This window comes from Corvus kubaryi, unplaced genomic scaffold (assembly GCF_017639235.1).
Source record: "Corvus kubaryi isolate FWS band 111438036 unplaced genomic scaffold, C.kubaryi_AGA036_p1.0 37396, whole genome shotgun sequence".
NCBI lineage: Eukaryota > Metazoa > Chordata > Aves > Passeriformes > Corvidae > Corvus > Corvus kubaryi.
Window position 1 is genome coordinate 24,846,148 of NW_024581135.1, and position 24,748 is coordinate 24,870,895.

The window sequence follows — 24,748 nt, forward strand, 5'->3', positions numbered from 1 at the left end:
AAATATTAACTATAAAAACATTAAAATGCATGATTGGCTTAAGAGGAGGAAGAGATGGGGAAAGCTCTTAAAGATACCAAAACACATTCTTTACAAGAAGTTTCCTTACAGACAGAACCAAAAACAGAGAAAGAAGTAGCCACAACATGTGCAGTTCCTGTAAAAGCAAGTTTTCAATCAACCCCATTGCACTGCAGATGTTTAGTTACAAGTGTCAGCATGGGAATGAGGTGGTACAGTGTGTGTAAGTTTGAAGAGAAAAACCCAAACGAAACAAAAATCTCAAATTAGTCACACCCTACCTCAGTGATTGGTTGCCCTTGTGATGTCAAGTCCAGTTCCTGAGGTCTCGTCACCTTATCGATATCCAAGGAGTCCATGCTGGAAGCTGCAGAGGTCACGCTGGAACGGGAGGAGTTACTGATAGAGCGCAACTCAGCATCGCTCACCGTGCCAGCAGATGCTGTCCTCCTGTGCTGGGCACTAACCACTGGCTTGCTGTCTTCCGCAGTAGACTGCTGGGCTGCCTCATCCATGCTCAAAGAGGCCTTTTCTAACTGTGCAGTGATGTCATCCAGAGACACGTTGGCATGTGACGGTTTAGTCACCTTAGCAGAGGAGGAGGATAATCCTTTCACGCTGCCGTGCTTAGTAGCAGGTCGACTAGCAGGTGGTTTCGGAGTTCTGGGTTCTGTGGCAAGGCGTTTCACTGCAGCATTGTTTGCTGAATGAGAGCCGATGCTGCTGAGCTCCTGCTCTATGGAACAGAGATCAGCCATGAGGGCATCCAGATCCACAGTCTCCCCCTGATTCAGGGCTTCTGCAACAAATGAGTAGTCAGTACGTGCAGAGTTATTTCATTTGCAACTCTTCACTTTGCGTTATCAAATCTAATGGTTAAGAGAGCAAAGGAAGCAGTATTTTCTTTTCCCATCTGTATTGCAAAAGCTCTGCACACTGCTAAACAGAAATTCATTTGCACGACTATTCTTGACCAGTGCAACTTTCACACTATTTGGGTTAAACACATTTGTCAGCAAAAGAAGTCTATGAATGTTCAGATTACATCTGAAAAGTTTAAACTGCCTTCCTGTGAACAGAATGTAAAAATACATTTGCATAATCTCATGCTTCACTTTTTGAAAAAGTGCAGATGTTTTGCTAAGCATTTTCTGCTAAAGTAATGCAACTGTTTTAAAAAAACAAAACCAAAACAGTAATACCATATACATATTCAAGCCTTTAAATTACGGTTTCCTTCTGTTTATCTTGAAAGCATCCTGTAGGTATATTCTTGCATCCTGCTCTGTAAAACAAGATGCTCTTTCTTCCTGGTTTACAGATACACACTAATTCATTCTTTCATGAGACCAGATCCCAGAACAAGCTTTTTTTATACAAATACTACACTAGAGTTCTCAGATACTAGGTGTTGTAAAAGATACTGCTTCAGGAGACACAAATACTCAAAAGAAAGGACACCAGAAAGCAATACCTTCAGCAAATATGTTCTCACCTCAGCTGTAAGTGTATTCGAATATTCTTGTATTTTAAAATATTTTAATTCATAGTTGGAATAGGATTTTTTCTTAAACTACTATTTTTCTTAAACTATATGTCATAAGTAATTCAACAAACCATTCAAGTTGTACATGGAGAAGCGATATGAGAAGTTGGCAAGATTGGTTTCCTGGCGGAGAGGTGACCTCTTCACTGGTGCCACAGGCTTGTCTGCATCCAAACTCTGAAAATGATCAAAAAAAGAGCAAAATAAAATTTGACAAGGAATTGGACAAGCAAATCTTTAAGATGAATGAGAATTAATTCTCTAAGAGAAATTTTTCAAAAGTTACTAGTATATATAAAACCACCCCTCTTTTTCAGGCTTTAGATGGAAAACATACATCATCATACCACAGATTTAACTTCAGGTATGAAGTGAAGAAGATGTGTTAAAACACATTCTGCTTTTTTCAGAATCAAAAGGAGAGAAGCATTTTCCAAAAGCTTTTTTGAGTGGTGTTACACACTAAGTCATTTTGAAACAGACAGCTGACTTACCTGTAACTATTTCTCTGCAGCAAACTGCACAAGTATCTGAACACGTTCAAACTGGGATAATAGTCTAAGATATGGTCTAAGATATCCACCATTAGCTTATGAGCATAATCACAGCATAAGCAGATAAAAACGTTCAATGAAAAATCCTATTTTATTAACAGGGATTTAAATTCGCTAAATTCAGAATTTTTTCCAATAGTCTTTCCTGTGAATAACACTAAGTTATGAAAACCAATCCCAGACAGTTTATGTAGCACATGTTTTTTTTAGAAAGACTAGCATAGGTTAAAAAATGGAACTCTTTCTAACCAATACACTGAATTGTTATGTTATGATGGCTAATATGGGTATAATACTATAATAAATACCAGGATTTTTGTAAGCAGCAAGCAGTAGGGCACTGTGATCCAGCTGCTGACCAAAGGGGTATATGACAGGGGCAGAAGCTGCTGCCCCTGAAGTGGAATGTGTTACATGGGGAATCCAGTTCTTGCTGTCACTGAAGCTCAACAGGCCTGCAGAACATCTGAAATTAGGCAATGCTTGTACGGATAGAGAGTTCCTGAAGATACACTTGCCTGAAGGAAAAGCGTCTTCTAGTTCCAACAGAATAAAGTTTCTCACCTAAACTTTTTATGTTAATTTTCTACATCTTTACTCAAGCGTTCATTAAAAAAATCAAATGCACTATTTTCTCCCCTAATATTTATTCTTCCTGAGCTCCCTTCTCTCCTCAGATTGGCTTGGACTTAAAAAAAATAATAAAAAAAAAAAATCAGCAAGTCAATCATCACATATGAGAAGACAGTGATGAAGCCTTGTCTTCCATCAGACGGAAAAAACCCTCACCTCAACTAGCTCTGATGAAGATTATGTATTGTTCCAGACAGAATAGCTGGGGGGTAAAAAACATCTATAATCCTAGAGACATTGGTGAAACTGGAGACTGAAGAGGCAAGTTAGGCCCTGTTACTTCAGACTGAACCCACAGACCGCTACAAAAGATTTCCTGTGAAGCAAATACATTCTGGTTAAAAGCACCTCAATTGTGTTTTACTGGCTTTATTAAAGTTATTGCAAATCATTGGACACACATGTGATATGCTCTCACTATTATCTGAGCACATTCTCCGTAACACATTAGATTGCTAAACCAGCAGTTTGAGAATTGCTAAAAACTGCAACAGCACCAAAAGCTTAATTCTAAATAATCATGAGAAGCAAGGTAAAATTTTTTTCATGTAACCCGCACCATACAGCAGGATAACTTAAGCAGGATAAATGCTAAGACACCCTACATCATCACCAAACATTGCTCACACATGCTGCAGATTTTGTGACTTCATTTTATAATGCTTTTGTTAGACCAAGAGCTAAAGAGGGAAAGTGAACTCAAATGATTCCCATGGACATTTTAACAATTTCAGATCTTTTAAAAAGCTCTTACATCTATCTGGGTCTTACTTCAAATCTCCTCAAAATAAACATTTAGGAAATCTAAAAAGAAGTTAAAGATCTCAGGGACAAAAACCTTTCCTCCTAGTGCTCCTGAAGTCCAGCTGACAAATAGCAAAAAATGCTGAAACTACAGGAGAATGCACTTCGGATCTCATTAACTCTAATCAGCTCCCTTTATTAGGACTTCATTGGAACAGCCCCATCAAGACTTGATGATTGTCCAAATAAATGAACTGAGACACAACCAACTCCACTAACTTGTTTATACAGAACAATATGAGGTCATTCAACGTTTTGGGGGAAATGTCATTTCTCAGTAGTTGCGAAAGATAGAAGGGCAACTGTCAGGCTGTGTTGCAGACTGTCTTGAACAGCCATACGAAGGAAGAAACAAATAATGTGGGAACTACCATTAAGTACCTGTTAGTAGGTTTTAAGAAATTTGCATGGATCAACAACGAACTGAGACATCATCCTGAAGCCTGCATGTCAGTAGTGTAGCTATAAGCCCCAAGTATACTTATATTTCTAGGCTGCTCATACCTTGAAAAAAACGGGGCAGAGAACAAAGGGTCTAAGACCATTGAATTGTTATGTTATGATGGCTAATACGATGGCTATAATAAATACCAGGATTTTTGTAAGTAGCAGGCAGTAGGGCACTGTGATCCAGCTGCTGACCCAAGGGTCAGGAGCTGCTGCCTCTGGAGTGCAATGTGTTACATGGGGAATCTTGCTGACACTGAAGCTCAACAGATCTACAGAACATCTGAAATTAAGCAACGCTTAATGGGTCTAAGACCCATTGTGCTCCTCTGTGAATATCCTCACTCATGGCGATTTACAAAGCCTATGCCTTCAAAATGGTTCACACCATTAAAAACCCTTCAAAGTAAGTTAAAAACCAGCAAGAATTAGTATATACATATTCATGTCACACTCTTCCATTCATCCCAGAAGGCAGGATTCTTTATTGCCCTGTGTGTATGAGCTCAGAGAAAAAGAAAAAATTCCCCTATAGTGCTATATACATTTAGAACTTGCTGGCAGAGACAGGAACAGAGATGAGCCTGAATTTGAAATCCTGTTACGTGATTAGCTCAATTTTCCTTCAGTCTTTCCTTCAGGTAAGATGAAGATGAGAAGAACTGCCTCTTTTCTAGCTTAATGAAACTTCAGTTATCATACCTTTGTTTAATTCTAAAAGACAAACGGAGAAGTTTAAATATGTTATTCAGGAAGGCCAGTTCACACAGCTGAAAAACCCCCTGCAGGCAGTCACAGAGGAATGGCCTATCACCCCAGGAGTGCAGCATAGCGTGCAAAATGCAGTATTTCCTTGTGAAGCAAAGGAAAAGCACTAGAAAGAAGGAAGGACCAAAAGATGTCCTATCAGCTGCTTCTCTGATGCAGGAAGAGTACAATGGTGAGTCCTTTAGGGTGTATCAGGGTACCTTATTATGTCATCAGTGGCAACAATCACAATTTTTTCTTATTGCTGTTCAGGTGCAACAAATAAATGCTGTCACAGCTGGACAGTGTCAAACCACATGTTTTGAGACACACCCTATCTCTTGTCAGCTAAAATCTGTGTTTCTCTACATACATAAGGACAAAATACCAATTCTGTAACTCTTGGAAGGAACTACACCCTTTGGGATAGGTCAAACTAGCAGGTTGTGCAAAATGAATTTAACAACCTCAAGATGGGGAAAACAAGCCAATATATAAGCCTTTAAAGACTACTGAACTGGTCACAGGCTGCGGTCTGCCTTGCTGCAAGTGGCAGTGCTAAGCAGTTAGCATCCAACTGAAAAGAAACATAATACTAACAAAAAATTATTCCATGAGATGACTGAAACCTCCCTCACCTGTGTGAGTTTGTCCAGTTCACCCAGCCACGCCCCAAACATCTTGTCAAGATCCTGATCTTCCTTATCACTATCTTCTTCTGCACCATGGTCAAGCTCTTCATCTGACAATTGCTCCATCTGAAAAAAAAAAAAAAAAGTTTGATACTCAAACTTTCTTATCAGTATCTAAGAAAACTGGTGTTAGATACGATGCTTCTGAAAGCGTTCCTAAATCAAAGCAAATGTTCATCCATAGACTTCATAAATACTCATGCTTAATAGGAAAGACTTAGTATGGAAGTTGCAGTGGACAATTGCAAAGCCATTTTCACAGCTCACTTTTGTCAGAAAGATGCAGAAAAAGATTAAGAACAGAGTTCACAATATTTAATATACCATCAGAAATTCATGCTAACATTGCATGTGCCTTCATTGCCAGCTATTGTTGGCAAATTCTATTGACATTACATTAGAAAAATCCAACTCTTGTCCAAGGAATTCAGCTGACCACAGTTAAGCAACACCATTCAACCAGAGGAAGTGCAGTCTCACTGCACTGCAAATAGATCACTCTACAAATCTGTAAACAGAAATGCTTAAATGGGCCATAGAAAATGTCAGCAATACATCCCCTGACACAGTTCAAATCTTGGACACTGACCAGATCCCTTCAGTGATACTGCACAGTTTTTATTCAACAAAGGAACTCCTCTCTAGAAGCAAAGAGTCACCGTAACATCTCTCAGCTCCTCCTTCATTCAACAAATTTGTGACCAAGATAAAGACAATGGTCTCCAAAGTTTATCTCTTATTATCTCAAAGAAAAATGACCTTTTGTTTAAATCTCTTTTCCAAACATGTCCTCCAGCCCTTTTTATGGAGCTAAGACATACACGCCTTTTTATGTACACCCATACTGGTAAAGACAGGATCTGGTTCAGAAAGAGAATTTACATGCTTGGGGGGGGCAACAATCTAGGCAATAATTTGGAAGCAATCAGGCAGTATAGAAGGGTAAATTTCAGAAATATGCTACAGAATGTCCAGAGACACATGAGAACAGATCCCCAGCAAGATCTACACAAAAAAATCAATGATGAGTTGTACAGCTTGATTTAGTCAAGTCATGGGCTACACAGTTACTTGCTACACATAGCTTTCTGAAAGCGCCAGTTTACATTTTGTAGATTTAAAAATGAACTAAGTCCTACTCTTCGGGAAAAGACAAATCTTGGTCCAAAAGACATCAATGCCTGACATCACGCAGTCAAACTGATAAGAGATTCAAAGTTAAATGATTAAGGTGATCTCAGAGAAAAAACTGCTCAATCCACTCTATTTTATATGACAGTTTTCATGCAAAAAAACCCCTCCAAGATTTAAAAACAGTCTTTCCTTATATCTCTATAAGGCTTTTATTTAATTTTACCTTGATAAAATAGGTCAGAGGAGACTTCGGAGGTGATCTGTAATTCTGAGGTCAGCAGAAGCCAATGCGTCCCATGGATGTAAGATACTGCCATCCAGTTGCTCTAGGCAAAGCTGCTTCAGTTTACTGCCTGAGCTTCTACTTTTGTGGGAGAGCACAATGCATGTGCCTGCCTTAAAAGAGGTGATAATATTAAAGCTAACTTGTCATGGCACACTGCTCTACACAAACACTGAAAAGATTAAATTCATCATCTGAATCTCCTTTCTTCCAACACTTGCTTTGAGTCCTGCACTCTAAGGAATGAAGGGAAGCGCTTCCTAAAATCTGAGCGTGATGATGACATTAAAAAAAACCACCCAATATGCTTATATAATATTGCTGCATCCTTCCACCAAGACTGCACCAGTTTTTACATTCTGTAAGTCAGGCATGCCTTCCTCTGCAAGATTCCTCTCCATGATGCCTCCTGCAAGTCCTCCCACGTACAAAACTGGAGACAGCAAGGTAGCAGCAACTCATACTCTGCCTGAACTTCTGCAAAGCAAACTTAAGCTGTATTCCACTTCTATCCCTCTTCAAAGCTTTGCTTTAGTACTTCTTAGGCTTTTACACAGACCAGAAATACTGCAAACTCAAGACAAAACACATTATACTTAAGGTGACATGGTCAAACTGCTGTAAAAGTGCTCACAATTGACAACATAGCATTTCTCAATGTCTAGATACATTTGAAGAAAATAATTTTTATTTGAAGGCTAAAGGAAGCTACTAAGTGGGTGCCTCACAAAATATGACTATGAACTGGCAAATCAAATAAATTTAAACTGTGATATAAACCACTCGGAGCTCAGTATTTACAGATACTTTACATTGCTAGTCTTTCCCTCTTTGAGCTGTTTTTAACACTCTCGTTAGATGGGCTTGTTTTGCAGTGCATTCATTATATGGCACTGTTCATAGCTCACCCTTTCATTAAGAGCGAAGCTTGCTCTTTTTACTAATATTTCTGAGGATCTAAGCCATGGAAAGCATTCTCAATTTCCCATAAACTGTTACTTTAGCTATTTTAACTTGGCATCAGAGACACTGCTTTGGTTCCAGTTACTCTGAAGACAGAATTAGCAACCTAAAGAAAACTTTTACAAGTGAAGTACTGTTGTGTCAGCATGTCTGGCACTAAACCCTGTAGTATTTGCCAGCTCCTTGTAGTCCCCACCCAAGCTTCCTAACGTCAGCTGCATTTCCTATGAGCCTGTCAACATTTACTTGCAAAAGGCACACAGAGGTTAGTGTCTCACTTCAGAAACAGCTAATATTAAGTTGCGAGTTCTGCAAGAGGAAATCTGTCTTAGTACAAGTTCCACAAATGGGAGATATCCCAAAGGACATTTAATGAAAGAATTAATTCAATAAATTAAGGCAAAGACACAAATGCTCAGAAAGCAGTATATGAACTTCTTGGCATAAGAACTCAAAATATTAACCACTTCAAACAAGAGTGTACATTCCAATTAAAAACTTCAAATTTTCCTTTTAACAACCATTTTCTTTCTCACTGTTGTTGATCACAGCAACCATGCACTGTACTTTAGCACATTATGACCTAAGTGGGAGTTATCACACCTTTCTAAGGATAAAACACCTTTATTTATAACAAGAAAGAAAACCAGCATAAGGGGTGAGGGGCTGTGTGTGTTTGGTTTAGTTGGGTTGGGGTTTTTAACTAAAGGAGTCATTTAGAACTGAATTAGATGTAAAAAATGGAAGAAGGATAATCATTCTGATGTGATACCATAAAGTCAGCCACTTACATTACTAAAACATTTGCAGGGGAGCAGATTTTAAACAGCTTTTATTTCTGCCTAGCTCATACCAGATGACATGCCAAAGTAACTTCAGCATTCAAGTTATTTTTTTCAACACTTCACCTTCTATTCTGTTCAAGCGTATGCCGGAGCAGAACATAAAGAAAATGAGCAGCGTCATTCTGGGATACCTCGATAAAATACGGTATCAATACAGTACATGGGAGTGAGGCTTCCTGCACTAAAGTGTGGTCCATGTATCATTTAATTATCCACTATGGACTGTGACAGTCTATTCTATCCGTCTGAAATGCTGTTTAAACAGGCAGACTCAATTACTCCAAGTTAACTATCTAGTTTCCAAAACAGTTCATTAGATTTCACCTTTAAATGCGCGAAGCACAGTATTCTAATATTAGTTTATGAAAAATTATGAAGGCTTTCGTTAGAAGTTACCAGTTGTAACATTTAATCATAACCTACTATTTTAAATTACACTGTAAAGCAAAAACCTCACCAATACGTTAGGGGGAAAAAAAAGGAATTATTTACTCTTTCGAGATGATTTTTATATTCTTAGTATGCCAGGACAAGCATGAGATATTAAAACACACAAGGAAAAATGGAAAGCCCAAGAACAATGCTTCAAATACACCATTTCAACATTTTCAGAAAAGACACCACCACAGAATTCTGAAACTAAGAAAGAGTTGTCATTTGAAAGCAACACCATCAGGACAGAGTTAAATTACAATAAGAGCGTAAATTAAGCATCTTGTACTGAGACCCTATCCTGTACACTTGCATGTTGAAACAGTAGTTCCTACCTTAAATCAACCAAGTTGATTGTGACAAATGAAATTTTTATTATATTCACAATATCTCCTTTTAAAGAAAACAGTCTGCACTGAAAAAAGCAGTTGTAAAATAATTATTTGCAGGTTTTATACGACAATTCACCGATGATGCAAAAATTATAAGAGAAAGAAAAATAGAATTCTGAGTCGAACTGGAAACACCAATGTGCAAAAAGGGTCAGCAACAAGAATGCGTTTATTCACTATAATTTCAGAAGCAATGTAGTAAGAATTTTGAACTAGAGATGCTTAAGTATGTTCAGAACCAACTGACAGCATAAAACCCCAAAATGAAAACATACCATCTTTCAGGCAACTGATGTTTTCACCCCCAACCTTTCTTATTATTTAAATACAAGCTTGTACAAGGTCCTGCTTGTTCCTGAAATAAAAATTTTCCTTCTAAAAACAACTACTGAATTTGTAACAAAGCTATTTTAGGGATGCAGTAGACAAGACACAAGTGTTTAAAACACCATCTCAAGAAATAACTAGTTTTCTGCATTTTAAAATCTAGCTTCAGGAATTATATAGCATACCCTGGTTTGGGAAGCGTACTCTCTCTAGACCTCATCTGGACATCCAAGTTCCTCCATTTGCGATCATTCCTGTGTTATTACACCAATGACCATTTCTGTTAAAAAGTTGTATATGGTAGAACACTACAGTAATATACTGTATGAGCACTTAAGCGCAGAGCGCACACATAAATACCAGAGTAAGATTCTAGCAGGTTTTCATCTCTAATATTCATTCATCTGACTGCTTAAAGAAATAAGGCTACTTGAACAGAAAAAAACCCACTAAATTGCCTTCACAAAACTGACAGCCAAAGCTCACATACCTGTTCCATGCTTTTACACATTTCCATAATTAAAACTGCGGTAAATAATGACAGGTACTTTGAGCAGATACATTATTTGTATCACATTAATTCTCTGTCCATGTGACAGGGACTAATCAGATGTGGCACATTTTTCAATCAGAGATTCTTCTGCTGTAACTGACACTAACATTTCTCCTTTGAATTTAATACTACAGCACACTAAGCCAGTGACAGTGCAGATCACTTGCTTTAGTATTTCTGTGTTTCTTCTTAATAAGCATAAAGTATTCTGGAAATAATTACTCCTGAAAAAGATATTTGGAGGGGGATTAGAAAGCTATAGGAAGCTCTTTGTGCATTATCCAGTATTCTATAACCCAGTTTATGTTAAAGGCAATCTAGATGAAAACCTGAACAAAAGAGCATTTGTTTTCTTCAAGCTTCAAATATCATAGGCAATACCTGAATACATCCCAAGGCTTCTGCAGCACAGACATTCCAATGCCTCTCAAATTCAAAAACTGAGATACAAATCTGTCAGCCAAAAAATTCAAATTCAGAACGTTTCAAATGAAAAAATCTTATGTCAAGTGAAAGCCTGTTTCAAGATGCTATTTTTAGCCAACTTTAATTCTTCTTTTCCTTTTTTTTTTCTTAAACCATGCTTCAGGCCATAGTTTTCCAGACCTGGCAGTAACAAAACAAGGTGAAAACACATTGAATGTCTGATAAAAGATAAATCTTCAGACACCTCATTAAAAGCATTGAGACCTCTTATAACCAATACTCTGAAATACTGTGGGTGACCTTTTGAAATCCTGGACATCAGTGTAAGTTCCACGAAAAACCAGTCAAACACCAATAGATTGCAGACATAATTAGGGTGGATAAAGCATTCATTATTACTGTGACAACCTTGGATTTAAGTCTATTGTCTATTTCCTTTCCTCCCTTACTCCCTAGCTGGTGAAGGGTGTTTTCTTTATATCAACACATTATCTGCCACAATTCAATTGATCTGTCCTGTCCAACTCAACTACATTCCAACTATTAAGGAAGCAAGGGACTCAGCATTGCTCTGGAAAATTGTTTTTGTTCAATTCCACACTTATTTTTTAAAACAAATTAATTAGCAGCAATTTGGAAACAGCGTTGGCAAAAAGAAGAAACAAATGTTTACACACATGGGTTCTTTAGGCTGTTCTTCAAAATTAAAATAGGTCATTGTACTTTAGCAATAACTATTATTCTTCTTCAAACAGAGGAAGTCCAGAGCAGAATATGCAATGTACAACACTTATTCAGAGCAACTGGGAAAAGAAAGACAATTCCAGAATACACTGAAAGAGTTTAAAAGCAAAGTACAATTTGAACGTATTTCTTTTTAAAGTCTTTTACTTTATATCAGGCAGTTAGTCTAGCAAGTATGAAAACCAGGCATCCTCACTTTATGGTCTTATTTTCAGGTTTAACTGGGAGATGCAAAACTGGACAGCCCACAATATTCCCTCCTTTGCTCACTGATCTGTGCAACATGCAAGAATACATCTTTGAAACCACAGAAAAGAAATCTGCTGTCTGAAAATGCATGTTTTGAACTGTACACAGGCTACAGTTTTAATAAAAGACCAATGAAGGCTGCTGAAAGTAACAGCTATTCAAACATACACAGCGTGATTTCTAATGCTCCTCTTAAAATTAAGCACATGCCTGTACAAGAACTTGCCTTTGCCTCTAGCTGTTTGTATTTCAAGCCCAGTCAAACAACAACCTTTTCACTAAGCTCATAAAAATATTTTTCTTTACATTATTTATAAGTTCTTAATATAAATATTTATAGCACACAAGTGAACACATAACTTACATTTTAACAACTGCTAATGAAACAATTGTTTGAAAAAGTAACTGGAAGAAGAAGAAAAAACAAACTTAATCAGATACCAGATCGTAACATCAAAGCAAATTGTCTCACTGCTTCTGGAATCCCCTAAAACACATCAATGCTGTATACAGCAAATACAGGTCTTCTAGAACTTGGTGGTGTTCATGAGAGCACTGCTATCCCTTTTAGATTCTAACAGATTGTTCAACAACCACCCCCAGAGATTCTAACCAGGAAAGTCAAACATATCACAGTTGCTCCCTGCTCTTCCAGAGATTTAACACCAAATCTTTAGAACGAAGCAGACACAGATATGACACCTCAGTATTCTTCACAGACAATACAAATATGAAAGAATCAAGCTCTTTCTGGCTAGCAGCACGAAGAAATAGAAAAACTTATTTCTCCATATTCACATCCTTTGCAGCTCCCTTTGTATTCAAGCAGAATTTGTACACTCCCCCTCTAACTTTAGTTGACACTAGCACCCACAATTTCCTGAAATAAACACATTGAAGATACCAGAATGTTTACTTCTTGATTTCTAACAGTGGGAAATCATTCTTGCCACAGCAAAACCACCTGCAAAATACCCACCCATCCACCCCTTCTTTATCTGAAAGCTTTGAGAGGTAAAATGAAAAGTGCATCAAGCAGAATACCCTGTACTCCACAGGGCTGCTTTCTGGTTTTAAGCTTTGTATTATTATTACTTCGTATTGACTCTACCTGTCCGTAATTGCAACCTGAAATCCTACATTAGTCTCCCAAGTGTGCCTCCTTATATACTAAAATACATTTATAAGATCTTGTTTCCTGTACGATAAGGGAAGCACCAAAATTACAGAAATGTCACTACAAGAATCTAACTGCATTTGAAATTTACGCTGTTGGGAAGGCACACAGTAAAACCTTTATTCTCTCCAATACATTTCAGTGCCTGACTCACATCTAGCCAAACAGATGCTGCCTTGAAAAGAAGGGGCTTTATCAATCATTGTATCCCATTTCCTGAACCAAGATTCCAGCCAGAGTACCCAAGTGGACATTAAATTAATTCCCATAAAAAGAGCATCCTAGATTACATCATATCTAACTGAACAGTCTTTATGAAGACAACCTGAAGCTAGCTATAAAAAATATTTAGATCATAAGAACAAAACTTGGCTTAGCTAAAGTATTTTCCAAGTAGAGGATAAAATACAGGTGCTCTGTAAAATAGCACTCATTAGTTGCAGGAGCCAACATCTTAGATTTATCAGCTGAGACTACAGAATTTTCAGTGGACAGCCTGTCTTCAGTAGGCAGATACATACTTAGAAACTACATTAGCTCCAATTTTCCAGAATCTTCATCATGTGGTTATAGTAACGCAAATACTGCTGCAGCATCTCTTTGCATTCAGTTTTACCTTTGGAATGATGCCCAAAAAAGAATAATAAATATAAACAAGAAGACTAAGAATAGGTATTAATTTTGTTGTAATACTTGGCCTTATGAACAGATGTCAGGGAATACCCAAATATTCCTGTAGCTGTGGCCCAATAAAAACAATCACCAGGCAAACAGTAGCACTTTCAGGATCACCCTGCACTTGAAAGGAAGCATTAGCCAACCAATCACTCAAAAATTCACATCCTTTTACAGACTGGTCTATTGTGCCCGTATGGAAATCTGGGACAGCAGATTTCCACCAGGAATAAATATTCAAAGAAACTAATTTTTACACGTACAGTCAGTTGTCTTTCAACTGTAAGTATGTAAAATAAAGCAAGTAACTGTCAACTACCCATAAAAGCTGGACATCTCAACAGTGCTTACTGTTATAAATGGTATAAATGAATGATCAAACCAACCAGGAGAAGGAAGGTGTAAGAAAATCACTTAGCTCATAGGTCAAATTACAACACAGGTGAGAGTATTTCCTCAGAAGACTGAGCTACTCCATGCTTTAGTACAGTTAAAAACTGATTTTTGCTCAAGAAACCTTCTCAAAGGTTAAAACTAAGCATTATGCCAATGCTCACTTAAGACACCACAGCAACCACTGGCAATCTGTATGATGTGGGTACTATCTAAACTCAGAAGTAGTTGCCAAATCCCTTTCCACAAGGACCTAGTGACAGTCTATGAACCACGGCTTAAAAACTGGATGAGTAATGCTTTAGCTATGATAAATAAACAGCATTCTTCACAGGTTGCTTTTATGTTCGGCATATATTCTTTACACTAACCTCAGCTCCAATAGGCTGGAAGGCAACTTAGGTTTTCTGGTAAGAATTAAGACTACATCATGAAGAGGTGCATTTCATCATAGCTGGAACTACCGTCTCCAGAAAAAAAGGAAAAAAAATCAAAATCACAACTGCATGTTTTTCAGAAGACCCACAAATGAATGTCTGATACCTCTAAAGTACATAGGTGTTTCATTCTTAGCATTTATGAGTCAACACATTTTGTTGTTTACAGCTAGCTAGACAAAACAGCATGACCTCAAGAGACATCACATGGAGAAAATATTTAGAGGACGAATAGGGAAATAATCTTTCGACTGAAACATTTATTTAAGAAGGAAAAAGTATATTCAGTTTAGAAGACATGTGATTTACTTTAAACCGACCTCTAACAGACTAAGCAGAACAACACTACCTTAAACCAAAACCAAACATATCTAAACAGGCTACCCCGGCTCAACTAATTTTATGTTTTAAGCCACTAGTAAGACCAGATTTAAGTACTACAACTGGCAGTCAACTTTCATCCTCCAACTTCATAGCAAACCATAAGGAGAGACATAAAACCCCTCTCTATCCCCATTACTCTTTTGCATCACCAATCTCTACATAGAAGGACATGTGTTTATTAAAATGTGAGAGGTACATGGGGGAGGGGGAGGAAGTACAGTACTGCACCATGAGGTTACCAGAAATGGAATTATTATGTAAGGAGAGGTTTTTCCATACAAGAGCTGTGTCTTGTGGGAGGCTTGGAAGAACTGCATCAAGAGAGCATAGCTGAGAGAAGAGCAGGGCTCAAGAGAGCCTTGTGTGTGTCTAGAAGAAACAGGGATGTGGGGCTCTGGACAGAGATGAGTCCTAGCAGTCAAAACTGGAAGGAAAGGCTGGAAGTTAGCAGGAACAGGGCAGTTTTCTATGAAAGGAAAGGTGAGGGGATCATTGGGCAATAAATCAACACTGCTCACTAGGCAGTGATGTGAGGCACGTAGGCTGAAGGGGGCCTTGCCACACAATGAAATTTGGCAACAACTATGTGGCATGAAAAGGAGAAACTACAGTCAAGTTCTTCAGGATACGGATACAGATGGAAACGTATGTCTATGAACTTCAAAACTGCAGGAGAATCACTGCTTTGAGAGAGTATTTTATCAGCATCTTCCCTTGGGTCTTGCAGGTGATTAAGCAAAATTTCACATACCCATAAGCCTCACAAGCAACAGCAAGACAAAAAGCCAACATCCTGCTGCATAAACTTCAATTCACTGTTTTCCTTGTTGGTGCTGTAAGAATCCAAGTTATATTTTGAGAATTCCACCAGGTGAGAGAAAAAAAAAAAATGGCCTGAAGAAGTCCTACACTTGCTCAACTCTTCTTGTTTTTCTCAAAAAGTAAGAGAAGCCATTCCAGAAGTGAAGTCAACCCACAAAGCAATTTTCAAGTGACATCTGGTTGAGCAAGATGCCAAAGCTGGATGCCACCACCGTTTCTCTCTAGTAAAGCCTGCACAAATTGCTGAAGAGGAGAAAGTCTTGAGCAGATTTAGAAAGATATGCTCAACACTGGCAAAAGCTGAAACTACAACTTAATTCTTATTTGCCATTTTAGCAGAATGTCACTGAAAAACTCTCTCCAAAGCTTCTGACCCCTCCCCACAAAAACAACCCCAGCAGAAGAAAACAAAATAAACAATACACCCCCTTTCCCCCCAAAAACCAAACAAAAAACCCAAATAAAACTGACAATAGTTCTCCCTGCATTTTTTCTTTTTAATACTTTCTTCAGTTGGGATTTTTTGCTACTGTTAATTTCATATCCTTTCTCTCAAGGGTGGTTTAATGATCTTAAAGCAGTAAGTCCACACAGTAGCTCAAACCAGTATCAGCAATAGGAGGTATAGAGCTATGAAATTTGTCACAGACTGCCAACAGGAATCTAAACATTGCCTACTAAGCACTGACCTTAATCTCTAGTTTATAAGCCTTCTGAAACTATTTTAAAATTTTTAAAATTAATTTTTCATACTTAAGGCATTCTCTAAAGATGTATGTTCACACTCAAAAGCTGCATTACTTCAGTTTCTAAAGAAATCTTGGCACCAGAAATTGAGGGAGGGAAGCAGGGAGAAACACTACTGCTGGGTACCACTCCCTGGAAAAAAAAGCATTTAAAGCAAGAAAGCAGCCTCAACATAAAAAAAAGTTTTGCGATGTCAAAGGTTAGAGAAGTCTAAAAGCCAGTTAACACCAGCTGATGCACACCCAAGGACTTTATCTAGAATTTAATTGCCTCGAGATTAAGACCAAATGTAAATATTTAACACAGAATCAAGGTTTTAAAGCACACATTCCTGAAAAAGTAAGGAAATGACCTTCCATAGCAAAAAGGATAAAAGACAGTGTAAGTTATGCCACTGAGGAAGCAAACGTGGAATTTCTATACAGTAGAAGAATCATGGAAGATGGGGCTGACAGCTGGGTCTTGTGAAAGGAGGACTTTAAACAGAAGTATTTAAACTCATGGGATTAGGCCAACATTCCTAAGAAATGCTGTTCAGATCTTAAGCTGCAGAGACCTTGTCTAAGCAGCTCAGCAACTGAGTCACATAAACAACTACTGTAAAGTGTGCTGCCACCACACTTAGTAGCTTTGTGAATGAAGCGTTTCTTGCATATGAAAACTGAAGACAGTGTCTTGCTGCAGGAACAGGCCGCGCCGCCCCCCCCCCGCCCGGGGAAGAGAGAGGGTGGAAATAATCAAGTAAGTCAACAGACTCCATACTGCCACTCAAAATCATAAACTTCAAATTTTCTTCCCAAAAAATTATCTTTCCTCAAACACTTAAACTAATGAGATTTTTAATTCAGTGAAGGATAATCGTTAAGCAAGTGGCTGAGAGCAGCTATTATACACACAAACACATATATGCTGTGCATTATGTTCCACTTTATGTTTTGCTTACAAGCATGCTCGGAAATTCTGTCACTTAGTATTCAATTATTTGTGCCTCTTATCCAAGTCTGATGCTGTGGTAAAGGTAGGGCAGATTTAGTTCAAAAAAGAACAGCATAGGATGACTAATATAATCTCAAAGTTTACAAAAAAAGTTTTTTAAAGTAACATTTCTTAGCTCAGGTTGATACAAAGCCATCTTGAAGTAACGGGTATGGTTTACATGCAACTTTCTTTCTTTTTTTAAATACAACAAAAATTAATGAGCTTTTTTCAACATCAGGACTTCTAAGCAAGGTTCACACTAACTGAAAATACTATATACTATTCTCATTTCCATGCTGAGAGACACAAGTTCAGAGGGACAGGAATGAGATACTTCATGACAGTCATCAATCTGGGGACAGATACCCTCCTCTCACTGCTGAATCGTGAACCTCAAGACTCCTGAAGCTTCCAAGCAGTTAAGAAGAATGGTACTCTGCAGGACAGCTCATGGGCTTTACCACAGAGCACCTTCCCACAGAATGCTCAGCAGCAAAAGGCAGGATTATTTCTTTTGATAGCCACTACTCTCTGACTCCCATCCTGGCAGCCAGAGAGACTCTCCATCACACTGGATTTGGAACATGCTACTCAGTGAGAAGTCACAGATGAACACAACTTAGCTATTTCTCAAGATAGATAAGGGAGTAACTTTCAAAATCATTTCCATGGCCCACATTCAAGTTTCCCATAAAAAGCAAAGCTGAGAGCAGGCTCTGTCACATGCCAAAGGTAGCAGATCACTTGTGATCAGATCAGCAGATCAGCTTGCCCCTCCAGAAACAAATTCACCTAGAATCACACTGTGCATACCAAAGAGTTCCAGTCACATAGGAAAGGAGGGGCTGCAGCACACTCTTCCTCCTTCTTCCTTCCCGTCCTCTCCTTGGCTAAATATACCATCTGTTCAGATGAAGAAGCTGAGCACCAAAATGTCACAGTACTTTCAGCAGCAAATCCTTCCATTTGCCCTATTCTCAGAAACACGCTAATGGCAAAGGGGCAGCCTACCTCCTACCTGCATTGCTCTGCATGATCAACGCATTCATCAAATACACCCCCAACTATTATCAGCTGAGTAAATCTACACATACTTATTTTTAGCAATACCTTTGTGAAATTCAGTCTATTTCTTACTGTAATCAGCATCTAAGTGCCGCAGAATATGAAAAAAAACAACAAACCACAACACATTTTGGATGGAGGTTTTCTTTGCATTTAGAAAACACACTCAGCTGGCTCAGAAGCAATAAAATTGTGAAGTTCTCTTTCTCTCTATTCCAGGGTAAACTTTCTACAGTACTTTTCAAAGGAGTTTTTAGAAAAATGTCTCCACAAGCTATCCTGATGTCTTTTTTTTTTTTTTTTTAAGCTCCCACTCCTCCAGTATAAAACAACAACTTACACATTAAAGCTTGAGCCAGGCTAACACCTCACTGTTGTGGAAAGGAAGAAATCTCCTTCCTCTCCATCCATGAGCGCGTTGCTCCAGAACATCACTGGGCCTGCTCAACCTTTAAACCATTAGAAAACCCACTCAACACTCCAAACACCAAAACAGCCTTTCTGCAGACGTAGCAAGCAGCAATAGATTGCCCTGTGACTGGACAAATATTAGAGCCAACACATTCTTTTGGGTTCATACCAGACTGCTGGGAGAGGGGACAGGGAAAGAAACAAGTGGGACTTCCCATTTTTGGGAGCAGCAAGTTCATCTGTAACAATCTCACCTGTAACCTGCAACTCCTTCTAGCTCAGAGTGTACTGTACAGTTCGAGCATCTTGGTTTTGTTTCTTAAGTTCATAATAAACAGAAAAACCCACCTTTCCCATTAGTACACAGAGGAATTTTCAAATGCTACCTGCTGTAGGGCACATGCAATCATGTATGTATGACACTGGAAAACCAGTATACTTTTGCTGAATTAGCATTTATGCTAAAATTTGATCAGTTTTACCAAATGAGTAAAATGACAAGTCTTAATAAATTACTTTCTCTGCAAAAATATTTAAAGTTTGTACTTTTTATTACAAACACTTAATGTTTCAGTACTTTTCAGGTATCAAGTTAATCCCTAGAGAAGACTACATTTAAACAGAAATTGGAACAAGAAGAAAAAACCACAAAGCATTACCATCCATAAATACATTTATAATTCTGAATTCAGAAAACTTCCAGTTTTAACTCTGTAGCACTGAGGCACAAGATATGAAAACATAGCATGCTCACGCCATTAGCTTTCAAATTAGTGGCTAAATACAAAAATGGCATCTTACCTTTTGCACTTTTTCATTTAATGCTTACAAGCACTGGTCAGACATTTCTGCAAACTAGGAATTTACTTCACAAGCCAAAACACCTTATGTGTATCTGTGAGACTCTATTATGAGTCTCAGAACTAACCCAAAGGTACCATGTCTGCTTGGAAATATGTCTATATAGATAAATGTAATTTTAAAAAATATATTATTTATACAATAAAAATCTTGTCAACGTAAGCTGATCACTAGAGTAGTCTCTAGGTACTTAGAACATTTAAACATTTGTGTATGAGCAAAGCACAGCTCTGTTAAAAAGCATCATAGAACTGATGATATAAAGGTACAATAGCTATTGCAACACAAATTCCACTAAATAGTACAATTGGGAGTGGCTTACAGTTTAACAGGTCTGTATTTGTAGTGCTGTTTTCCCAAGTTATCAAGAACAAACAAGACATCCTTCCCTTGGATGTAACTGTTCCTTTGCCACATGGAAAGGCATAAAGTGGCATGAAGCTGCACCAGGGGAAGTTGAGACTGAACATCAGGGAAAAGGTTCTTCACTAAGAGGGTGACTGGGCACTGGAACAGGCTCTCCAGAGGCATGGTCACAGCACCAAGCCTGCCAGTTTAAGGAGCATCTGGATGACACTCTTAAGTCATGTCATATGGTTTTGGTTTAGCTAGTCCAGTGAGGAACAGGGAGCTGGACTCAATGATCCTTACTGGGTCCCGTCCAACTCTAAGATAAACCATGACTCTATGAATATCTCCTTCAGGTGCAGTGACAACTGTGCAGTTTACTACTAAGTGCATGAAGTTAAAGTCACTTCAATTTCTTGTAGTCTGAACCATACACAATTAACTAGCTGATAGAGGTTGCTTCTCCTGGCAGCGTAAGAAATATTCTGCAGCCTTCATACAAAAATGATTATGTCATAATACTCGAGTTCACATTTGTTTTAATGTTTGTATGTGGCTTCATTCAGATGAGCATTCACAATCAGCTGGCACCACCAGCACGCACTGAGCACCTCTGACTGCATAAGTAATGAGAAATAGGGTGACCTGCTTCAGGCAGAAACAACAGAGCACCTTTCCTCCTATATTTCTTCACAGCCCTCCAGACTGACTACACCATGTGCTTTTGAAACCCTTACATGCTGGTAAAACTACATCTGGTTTGGGGGTTTGCACCTTTTTTGGGGAGGGGGAGGGGAGGCAGGGAGGAGAGCATGAAAGGTTAATGCTATACCATAGTATTTTCAAAGAGAGCTAAATTCAAATTCTTTTATAAGACTACTGGGACCACTCATAATTCCAGGCAAGGACTCATAAGGGCTTACAAAATTCTGTGTAATGACCAGAAAATAACAGTGCCAAACTAAGCCTGGAGTAACTCAGGCAAAGTGAAATTTTTTTTTACTCTTTTCATCACATTGCCAGGGGCAAGACTGCAAAACTGCCTTGGAATGGCACTTTTACAATATCTTCTGCTACACCTTTATTTGGTGTAAAAACTACAAGAACCCTGCTACTCTGCTGTACATCCCTAATACCTTAATTCTAAGTTTTAAAATAAACTCTAATTGCAACTACACCCAATTTTTGTTTTTCAGTGTTTGCAGCTACTTTTCTCTTACAGAAAGATGAAGATGGACCCTCATATTCTGTTTTCTGGGAAAGTGAGAATGACTATTTTCCATTGTCCTTGTCCAGCAGAGACATATCTCTCTAAGACACGCAAATGGTACCTTAGAAATTTTTGGTTTCAAGAGGTGTACAGAGCTCAGTAATCAAACAAAGGTATCAGCCAACTATACTCTTGGCTGTGGCTAGAGTTCCTCATGATGCTCTGCACAAACAGCTTGTTGCTGTTGAAATCATCTGTCTCTAAAGAGCATCACGAAACATATATACTGTATTTATTATTATATTGTTATACAACTGAGAGTCCAACACATATCTTTCAGAAAATTTCAAGTAAGCAACAGTTTGTCAAGAAACAAATGTTCCTGCCAAATATCAGAATGCCAGATGCCATCAAGGCTGAATCTTTCCTGAACTCAATGGGAAAATGGAAAGTTTGCAAGAATTCTAAATAAATGACTTCTAAACTAGCCTGGTATTTTAATTCCTTCATCTTTTGCTGATAGAAATATAATGATATTACAAAGATATTGTTTCAACAAAAAACCCAACAAAACTTAACATCTTTTACAGACACTGATACCATAAGACTGTTTAAAAAACTCAAAACTTTTGTAGATGTATTATATTATTAACACACACTGTTTCAGTTTTTTCTATAAAGCATAAAAATTCATGTCTTCATATGAAAACAGATACTATTTCAATCATTAAAATTTAGTTAGAAAACCAGGGCTAAAAAAGTGGTTAATACCACATTGCGTACTGAGTTGGCACCATGCTCCAAGAGCCATGTCCCTTCCTAAGGCAAATACAACCTCAGTGTACAGCACTGGTGCAGCCAGGCTCAGTTCCTTTCCAAAGTACTTAAGTCTGTGTTCACAAGGCTGATCGCCAGTGCTGTCATTTCCTTCAGTGTAGTTCAGAAAGCAGCAGGAAACGTGGCTCACAACAAATGCAGGAATACCGGACATATACAAACAAAACAGAACCTACCGTCCACTCTGAGCCTATTTTTGAAGTCTGACCAAATCTGCAACCTAACCATAGTGAACACCTCCCAGGACTAAGGGTATTCCGGTCATGAATTCTCAACACTGAAGATTTTTCTGCTATATAAAGCCAGGACAAACTCTTATTGTAGACGTACATTCTTTTGGCAGGACTAACTAAGGACTAGGTTATATCTAGCTCACAGAAAATTAGGTCACCCATTTCAAAAGCAAATATAAACTGCATGTTGAAGTCTGTAAGCATTTCATAGATACTCTCCCTCAACAGAAATTTGGAAGAGATTTATCACAAATTCTGCATACAGCTAGAATAATTATAAAGGCAGGAGGAAGGAAGTTCATATTTACAACCTTAGTCAAACAAAAAAAACATTATATCATCTTAGCAGCTGTGTAAGAATTTGGCAAGCCTCTGAATAAAGTTTTTTTCTGAACATCCCAAAAGAACAATTATTTTTTTTCCTGGAACATATCATCTTTGGTATAAAGACCTCTCTAAGGATTGAGCCAGATGAATAAACTACAGAATACAACACTGAAAGTGGAATGTGTACCACAATGACTATTTTTACTGCTAAAGCAGCTGAGTTGACCACACTGTATAAGGAATGTAATTTGTGACACTAGAAATGCTAATTATTTGGACCACATTCACATCTTCATAAGGACAAGGGCTGGCAAGAAAGAACTGATCTGGCATTAATTTGCTGTAGCCAAAATGAGGCACAAAGCAGCAAGAGTAGCTATTTAAAATGTAGGTGACAGGAATCAGTTTAAAAGCCACGTAACAATGAATCTCTTAATTCAGCACCACCTCAATATTTAAAATTAAAATAATTTCCCAGTTGTGCTTGTCTACTGCGCTATGAAAAAGTTTATGCAGATGCAGAAGTTTGTAGCACATTCCATTAGCCAATAGTCTCATTTCCTTGGATTGCTAACAGTACACGTTGTGAAGTGGCTGGAAGATTTTTATAGCTTCATTTTTTGTAGAAAAGATTTTTACGCTTGAATCTTAGATCTCTATCTCAAGCTCAATCCAATCAAAGCAGCAGTACCATGAGAGGATTTACAATGAAGCTTAAAAAAAGAAGAATTATTTCATGGCCTTTATCATTTTTCTATCTTCCTTCAGACCTTCAAATGCCCATTCAGGTCTAAGTCTTGCTGGCACCTTCTTCCTATTACCTTTCCAAAGGATTTATAAAGTTTTGCTGATAGGAGCTACAGCCTAAAATACTCTAAAGGGCCAGCTTGTAACAAATCCGAACAGGCTTAAAAGCCAAAAAAGAAAATCAAAAATCATTTTTGCAGTTATAAATTTCACTCCACAGGGAGCTTTCTGCACATTCTCCTTTCAAGCCAACACATCTCTGCACTAAAAGTAGTTTATAACTACTAAAACATATAGCTGAATGCCTTGTGTGTATTTATTTATGAGTAACTTATGCCAGGATCCAAGTCCAGACTGTAAAGGAATGCTGCATTTGATAGTGCCACACCTCTGTTTCCATCAGCAGGAGGGATACACTGGAATGAAACAAAACTGCTTCTTCACAGATCCTGAAATCTATATAGGTGATGGACTTCATCCATCTCCACACTTCAGAACTGGAGATGTTACTCCATCACAAAAATGAGGTGTTACAGCCCTTCCTATTAAATCCCCACCTTCTGCTTCCTCCTTTTCCTCCAAAAGGAGCATGTTAAAGTGCATTCATACAGGTCAGGGCCTCTTGTCTTGTTCATTTACATCACAGCAAGCAGTTCCCTTACTAACTCTAGAACATACAAGAGGGATGGGCAGAGAACACGGTCCAGTAGCCAGAAATGAAGCTCTTTTGTCATATATGCCATGACATTAATCTCCCTTCTCCTTCTACACAGTAGTAGAAACAGAATTAACAGAATTTGGTTCCTGACCACAAAAATAAACAAGGATCTTTTTAAAAGCTGGAAAATAGGGCAAGGTAGGAAGAACAGCTCTTCAACTGGTACGACAGATCACTAAAGCCAACAAAAAATGAAATCTGATTTTAAGAAGGGTAGTCTAACTTCAGTAAAACATGATCAGTGCTTTCTGATTCTAAGTCTAGCATCCAAGAACACTTTCATCAATGCTTTTCAGGAAGACTTCTAGTAATGTGACAGGGATTGTGCCGCATTAGATTTCAGATGTAAATCTTTAATGAGAAAAGATTTTTTCATACCACAGCCTGATAAAAGACAAGTTCATTGTTTCTAGCATAAATGAGGGAAGTTACATTTGGGCCTCTAAAATAAAGTAATAGAGGACCATAAAAGAGTCCACCCAGAAACAGACAAGACATTTGAATTTTCATAGCACATAGGTGTATTAGGAAACAAGAGACTGAATTATGTTATTTGTGACTCAGTGGCTGAAAAGATCTGACATAA

At 38.0% G+C, this 24,748-nt stretch overlaps 1 protein-coding gene across 3 annotated transcripts in view; it reads right to left on the reverse strand.

Moving 5' to 3' along the window:
* The window catches only part of RAPH1 (Ras association (RalGDS/AF-6) and pleckstrin homology domains 1), a 91,798-nt gene that overhangs the window by 52,801 nt on the left and 14,249 nt on the right, over positions 1-24,748 (reverse strand). For 2 of the 3 annotated variants that reach the window (XM_042040787.1, XM_042040790.1), the window contains exons 2-4: positions 5,391-5,510; positions 1,639-1,744; positions 303-820 (exon numbers count right to left, since the gene is read on the reverse strand). In XM_042040787.1, coding sequence (XP_041896721.1) covers positions 303-820; positions 1,639-1,744; positions 5,391-5,510 — 744 coding nt within the window. Of the gene's footprint in view, positions 1-302; positions 821-1,638; positions 1,745-5,390; positions 5,511-6,801; positions 7,107-24,748 lie in introns of those variants that run through there. The other variant, XM_042040788.1, reaches the window with a different exon arrangement.